At 43.1% G+C, this 14,982-nt stretch overlaps 2 protein-coding genes across 2 annotated transcripts in view; one reads left to right on the forward strand and one right to left on the reverse strand.

Annotated features, from left to right (window-relative positions):
* The first annotated feature begins 381 nt into the window (after positions 1–381).
* NANOS1 (nanos C2HC-type zinc finger 1) lies at positions 382–6,346 on the forward strand. The gene has a single exon (XM_081005323.1). It carries the CDS (start codon positions 679–681, stop codon positions 1,558–1,560), a length of 882 nt encoding a protein of 293 aa, XP_080861449.1. The 5' UTR covers positions 382–678; the 3' UTR covers positions 1,561–6,346.
* Positions 6,347–8,336: 1,990 nt separating this feature from the next.
* The window catches only part of EIF3A (eukaryotic translation initiation factor 3 subunit A), a 31,943-nt gene continuing 25,297 nt past the window's right edge, over positions 8,337–14,982 (reverse strand). Inside the window, exons 18-22 of the mRNA XM_081005192.1 lie at positions 14,140–14,234; positions 11,825–12,753; positions 10,819–10,987; positions 10,167–10,360; positions 8,337–9,577 (exon numbers count right to left, since the gene is read on the reverse strand). Coding sequence (XP_080861318.1) covers positions 9,357–9,577; positions 10,167–10,360; positions 10,819–10,987; positions 11,825–12,753; positions 14,140–14,234 — 1,608 coding nt within the window. The 3' untranslated portion in view covers positions 8,337–9,356. The remainder of the gene's footprint in view (positions 9,578–10,166; positions 10,361–10,818; positions 10,988–11,824; positions 12,754–14,139; positions 14,235–14,982) is intronic.

A 14,982-nucleotide genomic window follows, 5' to 3' on the forward strand; every position in this document is an offset into this window, starting at 1 on the left:
TATGGCCATCCTCTCTCTGCTTAAAAGACTCCAAGGAAGAAGGAGAGTCCACTACCTCTCGTGGGAGTCTGTTCCACTGCCGAACAGTTCTCACTGTCAGAAAGTTCTTCCTTATCTTTAGTTGGAATCTCTTGTAACTTGAAGTCGTTTGTTCGGGTCCTACTCTCCAGAGCTGCAGAAAACAACCTTGCTCCATCCTCCACGCAGCAGCCCTTCAGATATTTGAAGAGGACCATCCTCTCTCCTCTCTAGAGTGCTGAACATCAGCGAGAGAGACGGAGAGTCCGAGCGATCCCTGCTTTTGCTAGCCTGGCGACGTACCTGGACCCCTTATCCGCTCCGGATCAAAAGCCTTAGGAAGCCTCGCCCAGCTGCAAGAGATGAAAGGGTGCTCGGAGTAATCAGCCAATGACAGGAGGCGGGGCGGCGGGGCCGCTTTGGCGGCTGTCCAATTAGAGAGCAGCCCCGGGGCTGCGCCTCCTCCTCCTCCTCCTCGGTCCGTCCCTCCCTCGCGAATGTATCTATTTCAGCCGCGCGAGCGCTAAAAGGCTCGCCGAGGAGGAGGAGGAGGAGGGAGGCGTTTGCCCGGCTGCTGTTTCGGCGAGCGGGCGGCTTCTTGGCGCCGCCAGTCCCCTCGGAAGAGCGAGCGAGGCCAAGCGCGGAGCCGTCTCGGGTCCCATGGAGGCTTTCCACCCCGCCAAGCTGGACCACCACCACCACCACCCGCCCGTGGAGTTTTTGCCCGGGGGCGCCCGCTACGGCGCCAAGAGCCACGGCGCCTACGGGAACGCCTTCAACTCGTGGAACGACTACCTGGGTCTGGCCACGCTGGTCACCAAGGCCGTGAGCCAGCAGGAGAAGGGCTTCCGCGGGGGGGCCTCGTCGGTGGTGGTGGCGGCCACCGTGCAGCAGGTCGAGGAGGACGACGAAGAGGACGAGGACGACGACGAGGAGGAGGAGGAGGAAGACGAAGAGGAGGAAGGCGGCGGCGGCGGCGGCGCGCCTTATTTCGAGAGCGCCCTGGATTTGCGCGACTTCGACTTGTGCAGCCACCACCACCACCACCTGAGTCCCGGCGAGAGCCTGCTGGAGGAGCGCTTCGCCGACTTCAGCCCCTTCTCGGGCCGAGCCAGCCCGGCCTCGTCGGTCGTCTTCAGCTGCTCTTCCGACCCGCTGGAGAAAGATCGCTCGGCGGCGCACGCCTGGCCCGGCGGCGGCGGTGGCCGCCTGGTGGTGGACGGCCGGCTGCACCCGGCGGCGGCGCCCAAGACGGGCTCTCGGCTGCTCAAGCCCGAGCTGCAAGTGTGCGTCTTCTGCCGGAATAACAAGGAAGCCGTGGCGCTCTACACCACGCACATCCTCAAGGGCCCCGACGGCCGGGTCTTGTGCCCGGTGCTGCGCAGATACACGTGCCCGCTGTGCGGGGCGAGCGGGGACAACGCGCACACCATCAAGTACTGCCCCTTGTCCAAAATCCACGGCGGCGGCGGCGGCGGCGGCAGCGCCCCCAAACAGCCGCTCAAAAGCGCCCGCCACATCCTGGGCAAGAAGCTCCGCTAAGGGGCGCTGCCCGCGCGGGGCCAAACACAAACAACCCATCTGTTTTTTCCTTGCGCGTGTGTGCCCTCTACAGGACAAAGACATTTCTTCGGATTTTTTTTTTTTAAATAATGTTCTTTAATCGAATGATGTCCCCCTTCTTAATATATTTAAACACGGAGACGGTAGAATGTACAGAGAAATGTTCTTGATCTATGTATCAGATAATCGAAGTATAGGTTCTAGTTTGTATACTTAGTAGCCGGGGACGCCGGCCTATGAATTAACTCTTAAGAATTATAACATGCCGTTTAGAGGTACTGTATTTGTTTATTGTAAGAATATATCTAATTTTTAAATGGAATTAAGGATATCATTTATAAGTGTGCTTCCAACTGATGTAGCTATCTTTAATATTAATTCTTGGCTGGGAAGGGAGCACTCTTTTTTTTTTTAATTAAAAAAAATCACTCTTAACAGCTTCAGAGGAGCTAACCAGCATATGAACTATGGTGATATTAACCCCAGTGAAGGTTATTGGGGTTTTCTAGGTGTGCATTTAAACTGGTGGTCCCCACCTTGGTGAAGAAGGGCTGAAATGGTACTGATGAATTCTTTGTATTGGACTGGCAAATTTGTTCCTATTGATGTCTTCACTGTTTTACAAGCAATACTTGGTTGTAGAAGTTGGAGCCAGGGGTTACAGGCTTATGTATGTCTGAGAGATTTCTTGTGGTCTAGAACCACTTTGCATTGAACTTTCTCCCCTCCTGAGTCAAACTTCATATTTTCAGTGCAATGTTCTTCGTTTGCCATTCCAAAATTGAATGCTTAATCTACTTTGGCCCCTTTTTTGTTTCTTTAAATGCCGTTTATTTCCCTGTAGCCCAGCTAGGGTGACTTGGTTGATCTTTATGAAGTGTGGAAGTAAAGGTGTCTGAGAGACTGGATTTCACAGCCTGTTCTTTCCTCTTGACTCTTCTCCCTTCCACCCACTAGGCTAACTTGAGCCTCCCAAATTCAAACCAATGATTCTGGGGCACAACACTGGGCAGAAAGGCTAGATAATGTGCTTTAATTTTACCATAGATCCATATAAAAGCAAGGAACCATTCTAATCCACTTCAGCTGGCTTTCAGGTGACCAGGCTTCCCCTTAAGGTCATGTAGCAAAAAGAGGTCAACAGCAACAGTCATGACACTTTCTACCCCAAACTAAAAAAAAGATTACAATTAATAAATTGGGAGAGGAGAAAATGAAGGGTGGTTATTGTTCATGCATAAATACTAAACATTTAAAGACACGCTTCCTAGAAAGTTGCATAGACTTTCAAGCACATAAAGCAAGCTTGTAATAGCCCAAACAAGACTGGGGAAAGAATTGTAATGGTGAGGAATTGGTGTGACTCATGGTCTCTCACTTACCAGCCATCCCTGAAAGGTAAAATGATCCAAATATAATTTGGAGGGAGTAAGCCTGACTCTGGTTTCCTGATACTTGCAAATAAGAGCAACAAAGTTTTTGTTTTAAAACTTCCTAATGTCTAAGACTTTCCTGTTGTTATTACAAAGGGGTAAAAAAAAAACCCCCGCAGCTTTTAAGTATTTAGTTAATACTTGCAGGTCCTTCACGGGCCTCCTAGTAGGTCTGTTTCATATTATTTTAGTTCTCCCAATGTTTACAATGTTGTACAGCATCATGTCTAAACAGCATGTGTATTTTATTTTAAGAAACCTATGTGCTGCTATTCAGATGAATATAGCAGTTCAACAAATCCTCAATAGGTTGCTACAAGCCTGTCAGTTTAAAATTGACACTAAAACCAGCAAGACTATATTACATCGCTGCCTAGCAGCAAAGCATGATGGTACCTTTAAACCACCTATCCAGTACTCTGCCAGCAGTGATGGAGTGACAGTGGAAGAATTGTCTGCGTTCCTCTATTTCTGGGTTTCTTTCTTTTTAAATGCCTTTCATTATTATTCCAGAGAGATTTATTTAGACACATGCAGAAACATGTCAGTTCCCCCTCCTGCTGGCTTGAGGGCATGAGACATGCAGAGCTTCTAATCTCAGCTGCTTCCTGGCACGCCCCCTTCCTCATGCTTTTTACATGTTGGGCTGTAAGAGCCATCCCTGTTGGATATCCCAGTGTCAAATCTCCCTCTCCCAAATTGACATTCAGTCTCCAAAGTGTGTGAAAGGGAGGGGTAGATGCAGTCTGTACTATGATCCCTGAAACCCTCTCCCAGAGTGTCAGACAGCAGCCTAAAACAGCAACGTCTGAGGGACAGCATTTGCAGTGGAGCATAGCTACGAATCTCATTTGGAATGTCGAAAGACACTCTGAAAAGTTCTTAAAATTTCTGCAGGAAGTGGGTTGTTTTTCCTGACAAGGCCCTGGCTGCAACAGGTGGAGATGAATCTAGGCACTGTATAAAATGGTATTGAAAGCAGAGCCTCGTTTGAAGATTTGGAGTGGCAGCGGAAACCCCACAAGATGATAGTCCCAGAGATAATTAGCTCCTAAGCTGTTTGCCCTGATTGAATGTGTCTGGAAGCCACGGTGTGCAGAACCTTCCAGAACACATTTTCTGACAAAATGGACAGCAACCTAGTTCTTGGTGTATAGATGAATGCCTTTGTGGGCTTAAAATTCTGTGCACACTCAAGCAACATTTGAAGTACACTTGCATGTTTTCTTAAAAGTTCACCGAGTCTGATGAGGATTCTAAAATGTATTGTAGGTCTGCCTTTAAATTGAACAAGCCTAATATTTTCTGTTTTGCAGTGTGGAATGTTTTGTTTTGTTTTGTTTTTAAATGGAGAGGTGACAACTAAACATGGGTTTATTCCCTTGAAGAGAAAATGCTAGGCTTTGGGTACTTTTTGCAAAAGCAACCAAGATTAGAGGATGTTGAAAGCTCACAGTATGAGCTGGACTAAGGAAGTTAAAGAGGCCAGAGCATGTGTAGGGCAAATGCAAAAGGAGAGTGGGTTGCATCTAGTTGTGTCTCCTTTTGATGGAAGGCTCTTTGATCCTGTAAAAGTTCCCAAGAGTCAAAGGAAGGGGTGGCAGTTGCCAATTTTCCCTTAGTCCGCTGCCCCACCGACCACACAAAGGGTCTCACAGTGCTCTTGAGAAGATTGGGAGAGGGGGACTGCAGATGGGTGAATATCTGGAAATTGCAAGGCTTTGCCCATTTCCACTAGTAGAAGCCACTGGTAGATCAGAATCCTGTGTCAGCACCACTGCATCCAATGCAAATTCATTAACTTTCATTTTGTTAAGCTGCTTTCTTGCCTTTTCCCACTTCCCATATTATTTTACTTGATGTAAGGTTCCATTCACCTTTCAGATCTAGGGAATGAGTTGCTGTTTTTAAAAGGACTTTCCTACTTTATGCAAATAAGAAATCCCAGAAGCTGTTTAAAAAAGGCATGTGGTTGAGAGTATTTGCACCTCTAAAATAATAGATGCACTAGCATGGGATTAGAACCTAAGGGAAAAGGTGCTTTAAAAAAAAGATGTAGTGTGGTCCTAAGCTGCGTTTGCAGGAAAATAAGCCCCTTTAAATTCAAGAGGGCTTACTCTCATGTAGTGATGCATAGAATTGTAGCTTTAGTAAAAGTGACACGGGGCTCTGGGCCTGCTGACCTGTGGAGGTCAAATACATTTGCCAGGGCTGGGGAAGCTGTTGCCCTCGGATGTTGCTAGACTCCATTGGGCCCAGCCAGCAGAGCCAATGATGTTGGAAGTTATAGTCAAGAGCTGGAGGGCTGGTTTTCTAGCCATGCATTAAACAAACCAGCTTACATTCTGGAGAATTGGCATATGAAGACTTACGTTTTGTGGGGCAAGAAGAGACCAAGAAGACAGGGACTGAAGGGTGTGGCTAGTAGAACTTGCAAGCTGTGTTCTAGTTTGAAGAAATTCCTGATAATTGTATGCTGGGCAGGGGAAATGCAACCTAGAAATTTGCTTTAAGCAAATTTATTGCTCCTGCTTTGAGTTGACTCTTAACCATCATTCTGACTCGTATGCAAATACCTAAAGTATCTATTGTCAGTAAGAGTTGAATGTGTAGTGTACCATCAGAATAATTTTATTCTGAAGAAAATAAAAGTGGTTGCTACCAACACACCTAGTGGGAAGGTCCACAGGTCTTAAAAGGTTTTTTCCTATAGCTACTGTGCTCTGACAATGACTATGAGGTCAAGTGGCTATTGGATGGTTGTTACATTCAGCTGGTACTTCTGAGAACACGTTTCTCCCTCTTGCATTCCTTCTGGTTTTTGTGCCTTCTTTGGGGTTTTGTCACTTCGCATTGAAACGTTGGAACTTTGCATGGATATTTGACCAATCTTTAGGATATGAGCAAAACACCAGAGTTCTCACTTGCAAGTTAAGATGCTTGAGGAACCATGCCAGTTGTACTACTACTGATGTGTTCATCTCAGCAAAAGCTATTATTCAGCTACTAGACCCTTTCTGTGGCGAGTGTATTAAAAGGTTGTAGAGAGAAGTAACCCAATATCTTGTAGGTTATGCACTTCATGGGCCAAATCCAACACCGCTGCTTTGCTAATGCAGTTAATTCTGCGTGCAATTGAGTGTCACTTCTTTTCCAGCCCTGTGTGCCCTCAAAACTAGCTCTGGACAGTTGGGGGTGCTCCAGAGCAGATGGGGGAGAAGCACAGGAAAGAAGAAACTCAAGTCCCATTGCACCAGCAGAACTGTGTACATGGAGTACTGGATAAAACCCTGAAACAATTTCAGTGTCTAAATAAATGACAGTATTAAGGACTACGTCTCAAGCTACCGTTTTCATTCCTAAGAATTTCACCTGTTCTCTCTCTGTGTGTGTAACTGTATGGTTTAAACTACATTAAAGGTGCATCAGGTCTGTGTACCTTCAAACAAGGCAAAGCCAGTGGTTCAGGACAGATACACGTGAGCAGATCAGGAAGTCCCCAACTTTTTTAGTAGCTTCATTGTCCTCGTTCCTTCCCCCCTCCAAAAAATAATTAAATGCGTGAGGTTTTTTTTCTCATTTCTGAGTAGCAAAACCAGGCTGGATTGGGGAAGGTGATACTTCATTTTGACAGACAGGTCTAGCATTTAATGAGTGAATTATTTTTGCAGCGCACTCCAGTCTATTTTCTGAGTGTGAGAGCAGAGCAGAACCAGCAAACTAGAGGAATTGTGTGGCCTGCTTTTTTCTCAAGTGTTCTTTTTCCTAAAAATTAAAAATAAGCTTTTTTCTTCATGGAGAAGGGGGGGAGCAAGAAAAAGAATTCTGTTTTTTGGTTTGTTTTTATATTGCAATTTTATGTTGTGGACCACGCTTAGATCTAATAAAGTAAATATAGTAAAGGTAAGATCACCTCATGCAATAGCCCATGGAATGATTTGCCTGAGCTTTGGGAGGTTTGTTTAGGAAGTTTCTTACCAAAGGTGAAAAGGAAGTGTTTTAGCCATTTTTAGTTTCCCACTTAGTCAATAGGGATGAAACAGAGCTTCAGATTTAACTGATCAGATGCAGATCTGAATAATGAATTGGAAGGCACAAATGGTACAAGCTACAAGGCAAATCTTGTCATTGCAAGCCCCTAGTTGAAACAAGTGTCTGCATCTTGAATTGCCCGTATTTCCCTCTGCCCCCACACCTTCAAATAAACTATGGGAGAAGAATTCTGTTTTAGGAATGCAGAAAATGAGAAACTGACTGGAAAAATAAGGGAAAGGAGTTTCCCGGTGTCTTCTATTTAACTACACCATGTCTAAACTTGTTTAGCAATCTAAAAACAAGGGAACAGAAAAATATCTGTACTTAACACAGGGCAAAGGAACTGCTTGACTTGTTCAGGCCCACAGAGCCACAACCCTTTTCCAGAAGGCCCTACTGCTGTTCTTCAATCAAGATACAGCTGGGAACTTTTTGCCTCCTGTCTGATCATTAAAGGTTCATTGTTCTGCCTGTTCCTCTTCCTAATTGTGTGAAGTGTGAAGAACATAACATGTAGGGATCTGGCTGAAAGTGGAGGTGGCCAGCAGGAAAAGGCAACAGGAAGAGAGAGCAGACTGAGAAAACATGGAGGGGACTAGCAGAAAATGGCAAAAATGGTTTGAAACTCTTTGTAGTCACTCAGAAATTGAACCACAATCTGTAGGGGGAGAGAAGGAATTAAAAATCAAGTAAAAAAGCCAAAGAGAAATGAACTTCTTTATTCTTTGTTGAGGTGGAGGGGAAGTTGAGTAAGGCTACAGGATTTGAGCTATTTTGTAAAAGAAATAGCTCACTAGGGAGCCGGGATGGGTTATGGACAAGTGTGTGAATGGTATATTCATAAGTCTGCATGTGGCTTAAGTCCTGCCCATCACTGCCATACAGTCCTAGGAAGGAAATGTAGTCTTTGGGCTAAAGAATGTTTCTCCACCTCTGGCTTAATCCAATTCCAAACTCCTTTCTCAAAACACAACATGCAGGTGATTCAACTTTTCTTCTACAAAACAAGCAAGTGAACCTATCATTTCAAAACATGATTGAAATCAAGGCATGGAAATTGCCTACATTTTATACTTGAGCATTTTTTGGGAGAGATTCACTCAAGTATTAAAATAGCGATCTGATCCTTTGGATGGAGCCCAAAGGTTTGATATGATGCTTTTACATCTCAGCTTCTGCAAGTCACGTGTGTTGAATCGTTTCACCAGTATGGTGAAAGGACCTCGACTCTAGGCAGACTGAGTGCACAAGCTGCAACGATTAAGAAGCCACACCAAAAAAAGCACCTTATTTTGTTAAGTTTATTTATCACTGAAGTTAACACATAGTAGCAAGTTCTGTGTTGGCTTCAATTAAAAACAATCATAAACATTACTACTTTGCCCTCAAAATTGAAGTCAACCCAGCCCATACTACAAAGCACTTGGTTTAAGGTAAAGCACTTACCCAGAAGACAAGAAATTGGGAAGGAAGGAAGGGAAGAGTGAGCAGTTCCTCCAGACCACATACTTGAAATAGGATACTATATATAAATGCTTCAAAAGGCATGAATTATCCATGAACAGAAAAAGCAAAGTCTATATGCCAAGGGTCGGAAACTTCAGCAGTATGATTGTTCTCAAACGCTTTCATTTTAAAAGCCTTATTTGTTGTTTTGAGACTGCTGTGCTGGCATTCATTGTGAGAACAAAGACTGCAAAATGGCTTGATAAGTATATGCATTCAAGAAAAATCTACCCAAAAAAACCCCCGTGTGGCTAAAAGGTCCATAACATTTATCGTATGCAACTCAAAACATACTGACTTTGTATAATACCATCAGAAAAAAAACACCTCTTGCCATCAAAATACCCAAATAGAAAGTGTTTGCTTATATCTATTTTAGGCAGTAGTCTCACAAAGCCATCACTTCATGTAACTAGAAATGTTGTTTTAAATGTACACTTTGCAGACCATACCGATTTTCCAGATGAAGAGCTACTTAAAATAAAAATTGATTTCTTTTTGATTGAGATATACATGCCACTCAAAGATACCTACTGGGTTCATATTTTTTATTTCTTACCACCAAGTGATCTGTGACATATACAACATTTGAAATTTCAGGTAACCAGTATTCAATTTCTGACTTTTAGTTGCAAGTTCTGTGCATGATCAGTTTTCACACGTGTAAGAGTTTCATGCTTTCACATTACCTAGAAAATTTTGTTAAAAGAATTCCAATTCAGAGTGTTAAAGCACCAATATTATAATTTGTTACCAATCAATGCTAAACACCAACATAAAAACCATGTTTAGGTTTTGAACTTAACGTCGCACAGTGGTCCACCCATCTTCATCAGCTTCAAGTTTAGTGCGGCGAAGGGAGTCCCGGTCTTTTTCTGTTCTCCAGGCCCCCTTCTCTTTCTCACCATCTTTTTCTCGTTCTTTTGACACAGAGGGAGCTGGAGCAGCAGCAGGTGGTCTCCGAACAATTTCCCGTTCTTCCTGCTCCTCCTTTTTGTCATCGCCACGTCTCCATGAGCTCACTACATGGGGGAAAGATAGTATTATGGCTATGCTTCCTTCACTATGTTTTACTATTATCAAATTCAGAGAAAAAGTTTGATGACACTGGAATCCAGGCCATCCAAAACAGCTTTATAGCAATTCGCAAGACACCCATAAACTTGTGATGAGAATGTCCAAAAATAGAACTTTTTTAAAAAAGAAAAGGCGGAGGGATCTTGTATGAATCTTTCCACATAGCTTTGGAATGAGAAGTTAACATGATTTATAGGTGGTCTGATTAACTGATAAGCTATGGATTTGAAGACCCAGAATAGAAAAAAAATACTTATTGTAACCAACAATGTTCAAAGCTAAGGGGCAAATACTTTGCAAGTCTTTTAAGTACAAAAAACATTTTAGAAGTGATACGGCTTTTGTATTTACCTGTTTAAATCATATCTTGCTACACCATCAAATTTCATTTCTTTAAAAAAAAATATTTAAGTGTTCTCAAGTGTGACCCTATTTGCACAATTATGCAATGATATATACTGTAAGTGTGCTTCCTTTGTGTTTTCCTGAAAGGGAGCTGTATTTAGGGTACCCAACTACAGAAAACAAGTCTACCTTCTTCCCGATCTGTTCTGGGAAGGGGCCCTGGCCCTCTCCTTTCCCTGTCTTCAACACGCCGATCTCGAAGATCACGGCCACCCCGGTCATCTCTAGAATCACGGCCACCTCTGTCCCATTCATCACGACGGCCTGACTCTCTCCAGCTAGAGGTTTCCTCAGCTGGTCCTCTTCTCCAGCCAGCGTCATCTCTTTAGTTATAAAAATGTATTTTAGTAATAAGAAAAAGCATTTAACTCCACATTCCAGGGAATGAATGAAAATCAACCATACGACCCAGAAGCTACTCTTATGCAAACTGTTACTGGAACAAAACAAAACTTTTTTTTTTTTTTAAAGCACTATTCAAAATCATTTTTTCCAAGAAACAAGCATTTGTAAACATTTGTGGGTAAAAACATTGCAAACTATTCTCCAGCTAATGCTCGTAGCACTCAAGTGCACATTTTGGTAACATAAAACTCATCAAATTAACAAAAAACAACAACTCTGCTTTTGGCTACTTACTACCACTTCAAAATTGTTCACGTGCCCCAAACTGTGATGCCCAATATCCCAAAGATTTTTGTGGTGGGGCCTTACCCCAGTTCATAAGGGTTGGGGAGGAGAAACCCAAGCTACACACAATTTAAAAGTAATGAAATCAAACCTAGGACGCCTGAAACGATCTTCCCGATCAAAGTCACGGTCCTTGTCAAGTTCACGATCCTTCTCATTCTCATCACGATCTTTATCCCATTCATTATCTTCTGAAGGTCTGGAATCTCGTGGAGGGCCCCAACTATCTTCACGAGCCTTTTCTCGTTCTCTCCAACCACCTATTGACAGCGAAATATCTGAACTTAGGTGTACTACTCTCAATAGTGTAAGAATGTGGAGCTTCCATTCATGCATTTTATATAATTGACTTTTTATTTCTATTCTTTGTATATTGTATTGTTGTTTTATTGCTATGGCTGATAGCTGACACAAATAAAGATTCATGCATGCATGCATGCATGCATGCATGCAAGCAAGGAGTCTGTATTCTATTTCTTATGATTCCACACCACAACTGAGATTTCCACATGCAAAATCCCATTCTATTATGGATATCTGAGATGGGAATACATCTGGCATAAATGGAATACAATGTGGAATAACTTGTTTCATGTTTACATGTGCTTTATTATGATTTCTTTGAATAAGGAAACGAGAATGTGTTTTTTTCCTTGTAATTATCCAGTATACTTGCATCCAACTAATTCTGGAACCAGTGTTACCCATTAGATCATCTCCATTTTTTAGTCATTTGTTTAAATGTATCTAGCAATCAAAGTACAAGAACTGCACTTTGGGATACCTTCAATTAATCAGCAAAGGAATCAAATTTTTTACACTGCAGTGGCAACGATGTAAAGAAGTGCAAACAAATGGATATAATTTCTATGCCCTTTTGGCACTTGTTGGCTTTTGACTTGCAAATATGTAACCCTTTAGATTCTTATATTACCGACATTACTTTCCAGACAATGTTCAATAGAAACATTATGAGGTACTTTTCAGTTTGCTGCAGTCATCTCAGAATGCAAAGCGTTTTCTGTGCAAACTTAAAACAGAATGTATGCTAGCTATTCTCAGAACACAAAATGAATGGCTCCAATTTGTATGTTTACCCGGTTTCCCATATGGTCTCCAAGGTCCAGTTCTGGAATCCTCTCCACGCCTAGAATCATCTCCACGTCTAGGACCTCTGTCATCATCACCAGCACGTCTAGGTCCACGATCATCATCACGCCTTGAAATTCTATCTTCATCTGTGTTACGCCATGGTCCCCTATCTTCATCACGCCTTGACATTCTGTCATCATCCAGCCCACGCCGGGGAGGCCTATCTTCATCTGCAGCTCTCCAACTTGGTCTGTCATCATCCAAACCCCGCCTAGGGCCTCTGTCATCATCCAGCCCACGCCTGGGGCCCCTGTCTTCATCCAGCCCACGCCTGGGACCCCTGTCATCATCCAGCCCACGCCTGGGGCCCCTGTCATCATCTGTGTTGCGCCAACTTGGCCTGTCATCATCCAGCCCACGCCTGGGGCCCCTGTCGTCATCTAAGCCACGCCTGGGGCCCCTGTCGTCATCCAGCCCGCGCCTGGGGCCCCTGTCATCATCCAGACCACGCCTGGGGCCCCTGTCATCATCCAGCCCGCGCCTGGGGCCCCTGTCATCATCCAGCCCGCGCCTGGGGCCCCTGTCATCATCCAGCCCGCGCCTGGGGCCCCTGTCATCATCCAGACCACGCCTGGGGCCCCTGTCATCATCAAGCCCGCGCCTGGGGCCCCTATCGTCATCCAGCCCGCGCCTGGGGCCCCTGTCATCATCTAAGCCACGCATGGGGCCCTTCTCTTCTGCTGAGCGCCAACTTGTTCTGTCATCATCCAGAACTTTCTTAGGACCTTTGTCTTCATCAGCCTCCTGCTTCGGCACTTTGTCGTCTAGTGCTTCACGAGGAGACTCTACTCTGTCTGCTGAGATACCACGCCGAGGCAAATCATCTCTTCGTAAAGGTTTTTCATCCTCACGTGCGTCTCCACGCCGCCACTCTCTGTTTAAATAGAAAAATTGTGCATTTTGAATATAAAAGTTTTGTTTTCAGTTGTCTGGAAAGCCACTTGGTATATTTACTCCTACACAGTAGTACTAATTACACCACATCACATGTTATTTCCCATAAAGAAATCTGTTCCATGTAGGAAATAACATACAACCTGTGAGTAGTCAGCTTGACATTTTGGAGTGGTGAGGATAAATAAAACATCATATGTAACAAGATACTAAAGAACAATGGTGTCACAAGGGATGGATAATTATAAAAAGAGAGCTTTATCCAGCAAAGTAGTTCTGTTAGCACAAGTACTTCTGGCTGCGCAACAGGACTTCCCCTCCCTCTTCTTCCCCTGTGCACCCTACATCATCTATTCTGGGTTTCTTGTCAACCCACCATTTGGGGGAGGGGGCTGTTGGGAGGTACAGGGATAGGAAGTCCTTGCACTAACAAAACTACTTCACTGGGGACTGCCCACTGCTGAAATGTTTCAAAGGAAATGTCAGGATGCATGGATGTTGCTGAAATATTAAAAAATAGACAATTCTGTTAGAGTTCTGATCAATGTAAAAGATGTACAAATAATCTTTTTTCTTTCCTTGCTGCTGCCTATCCAACTATATTTCAGGTGCTCTCTTCCAACTTTAGCCGGGAACTTACAAACTTTTATCCAAAAGTCTACGTATGCTAGGAAACATAAGAAATTAGTATACGTCATTGAACTTATAAATTCTGTTTGATAACCAAATGAATTGGAGAAAGGTTAAGAGGCCAAATCTTCACTTGGGGTGAAAAACTGCAGACCTAAGGTTCTCATTTAAATGGCTGGTTGCTTTCTCAATGTAATACAGGTTCTTGTATTAATTTGCAAAGCCCTTAACAACTTGGATCAAGGATATTTAGGGACTGCCTAATCCCTGAGGTCTTCAGGTGAGTCACTGTTAGTATCCCCTCATGGCTTAGACACACAACTTGCATCTACCAGGAGATGTACATTCAATACTGTGGACCCAATTTTATAGAACTCCCGTCCAGTTAAGTTCAGATTGGCCCTCTGCCTGTTGAATGTCCAGCATGTACTGAAGACTTTATTCTAGAATTCTGATTTTATCCTTTTAACAGATAGTTATCTTTATTAAATCAACCTTGTACACTCCTTAGAGACTATTGCGTTAAACTGTGTATAAATTGTCAAAATAAACAATTAAGTAATTTTGCTATTCTAATGCAATTTTATTGCATTCTGTGCATGCAATGATTTAGTTGGACACAACCCATTTTATTTGTACGCAGTCTGCAACAATACTCACCTTTGCAGAGGACATCAGGATCACAAAGGAAACATTAAGAAGTTGTAGACACTTTAAGCATTATTCCAATAAATACCTTTCTGGTGGTGCTGGTCGCCTCCATTCTGAGTCTGGCTCAGCACTTCTTCTCCAGGTGCTTTCACCAGGTTCTCGATCACTCCAACGAGAGTCCTACATTTAAATCAAAAATAAAAAGTACCGTTACTAATAACCCAACCAATGTGGTTTTGTATATATCACATGCTTTTATTTCAATAGAATAGTATAGGCATGACATTATTTTGACTTGTAATAACAAACTGAGAACCTATGAACTCATCTGTCAGTGAAACTTGTTTTTTGACTAGTTATTAAAAACAAAAGTATATATTGAATTCTGTGGCATTACAAATTTAATGAGACCTCATGTGACAAATATATGGATGGATATTCAGCATGGACAAGTGCAAAGTACTGCATTATACTGGACCTGAACTATTAGTTACAACTCAACAAAAGGGATGGGGAATAGGTAGTAAAATTGTCCCAACATGACCCAAACAAATTGCTCAGTTATTAATAAGAATTATTCACATATCTCTGAGTGACATGTTCAGTACTGAATACTAACTTGAGAAATGGCATACAAATGCAAAATGTAGCCACAAGAGAAACCACCACTATGTTTTGTAGAGCATAGCAAATGAACAGCTAAGGCGATGACAGTTCAAATTAGAATAAAATATGGCAGAGGAAGAAATGACAGAAGTGAACTGGAAACAATAGTCAATCCATTCAAAAAAGGCTGCAACGTCTTCTGTCATTTTTCCTACTCCTAAAAAGCAGGAGAAAAGGAATAGATCCCAAATTTCACATACAAATGGACCCTTCAGACATGACAACTACAATATGTAAATTGAGGATCACCTCTAATACTCCA

Source organism: Podarcis pityusensis (assembly GCF_964106645.2).
Source record: "Podarcis pityusensis genome assembly, chromosome: 5".
Classification (NCBI taxonomy): domain Eukaryota; kingdom Metazoa; phylum Chordata; class Lepidosauria; order Squamata; family Lacertidae; genus Podarcis; species Podarcis pityusensis.

Excerpts from the sequence above, each read along its gene's own strand:
- NANOS1 (XM_081005323.1), top strand. The coding sequence starts at position 679 with ATGGAGGCTTTCCACCCCGCCAAGCTGGACCACCACCACCACCACCCG.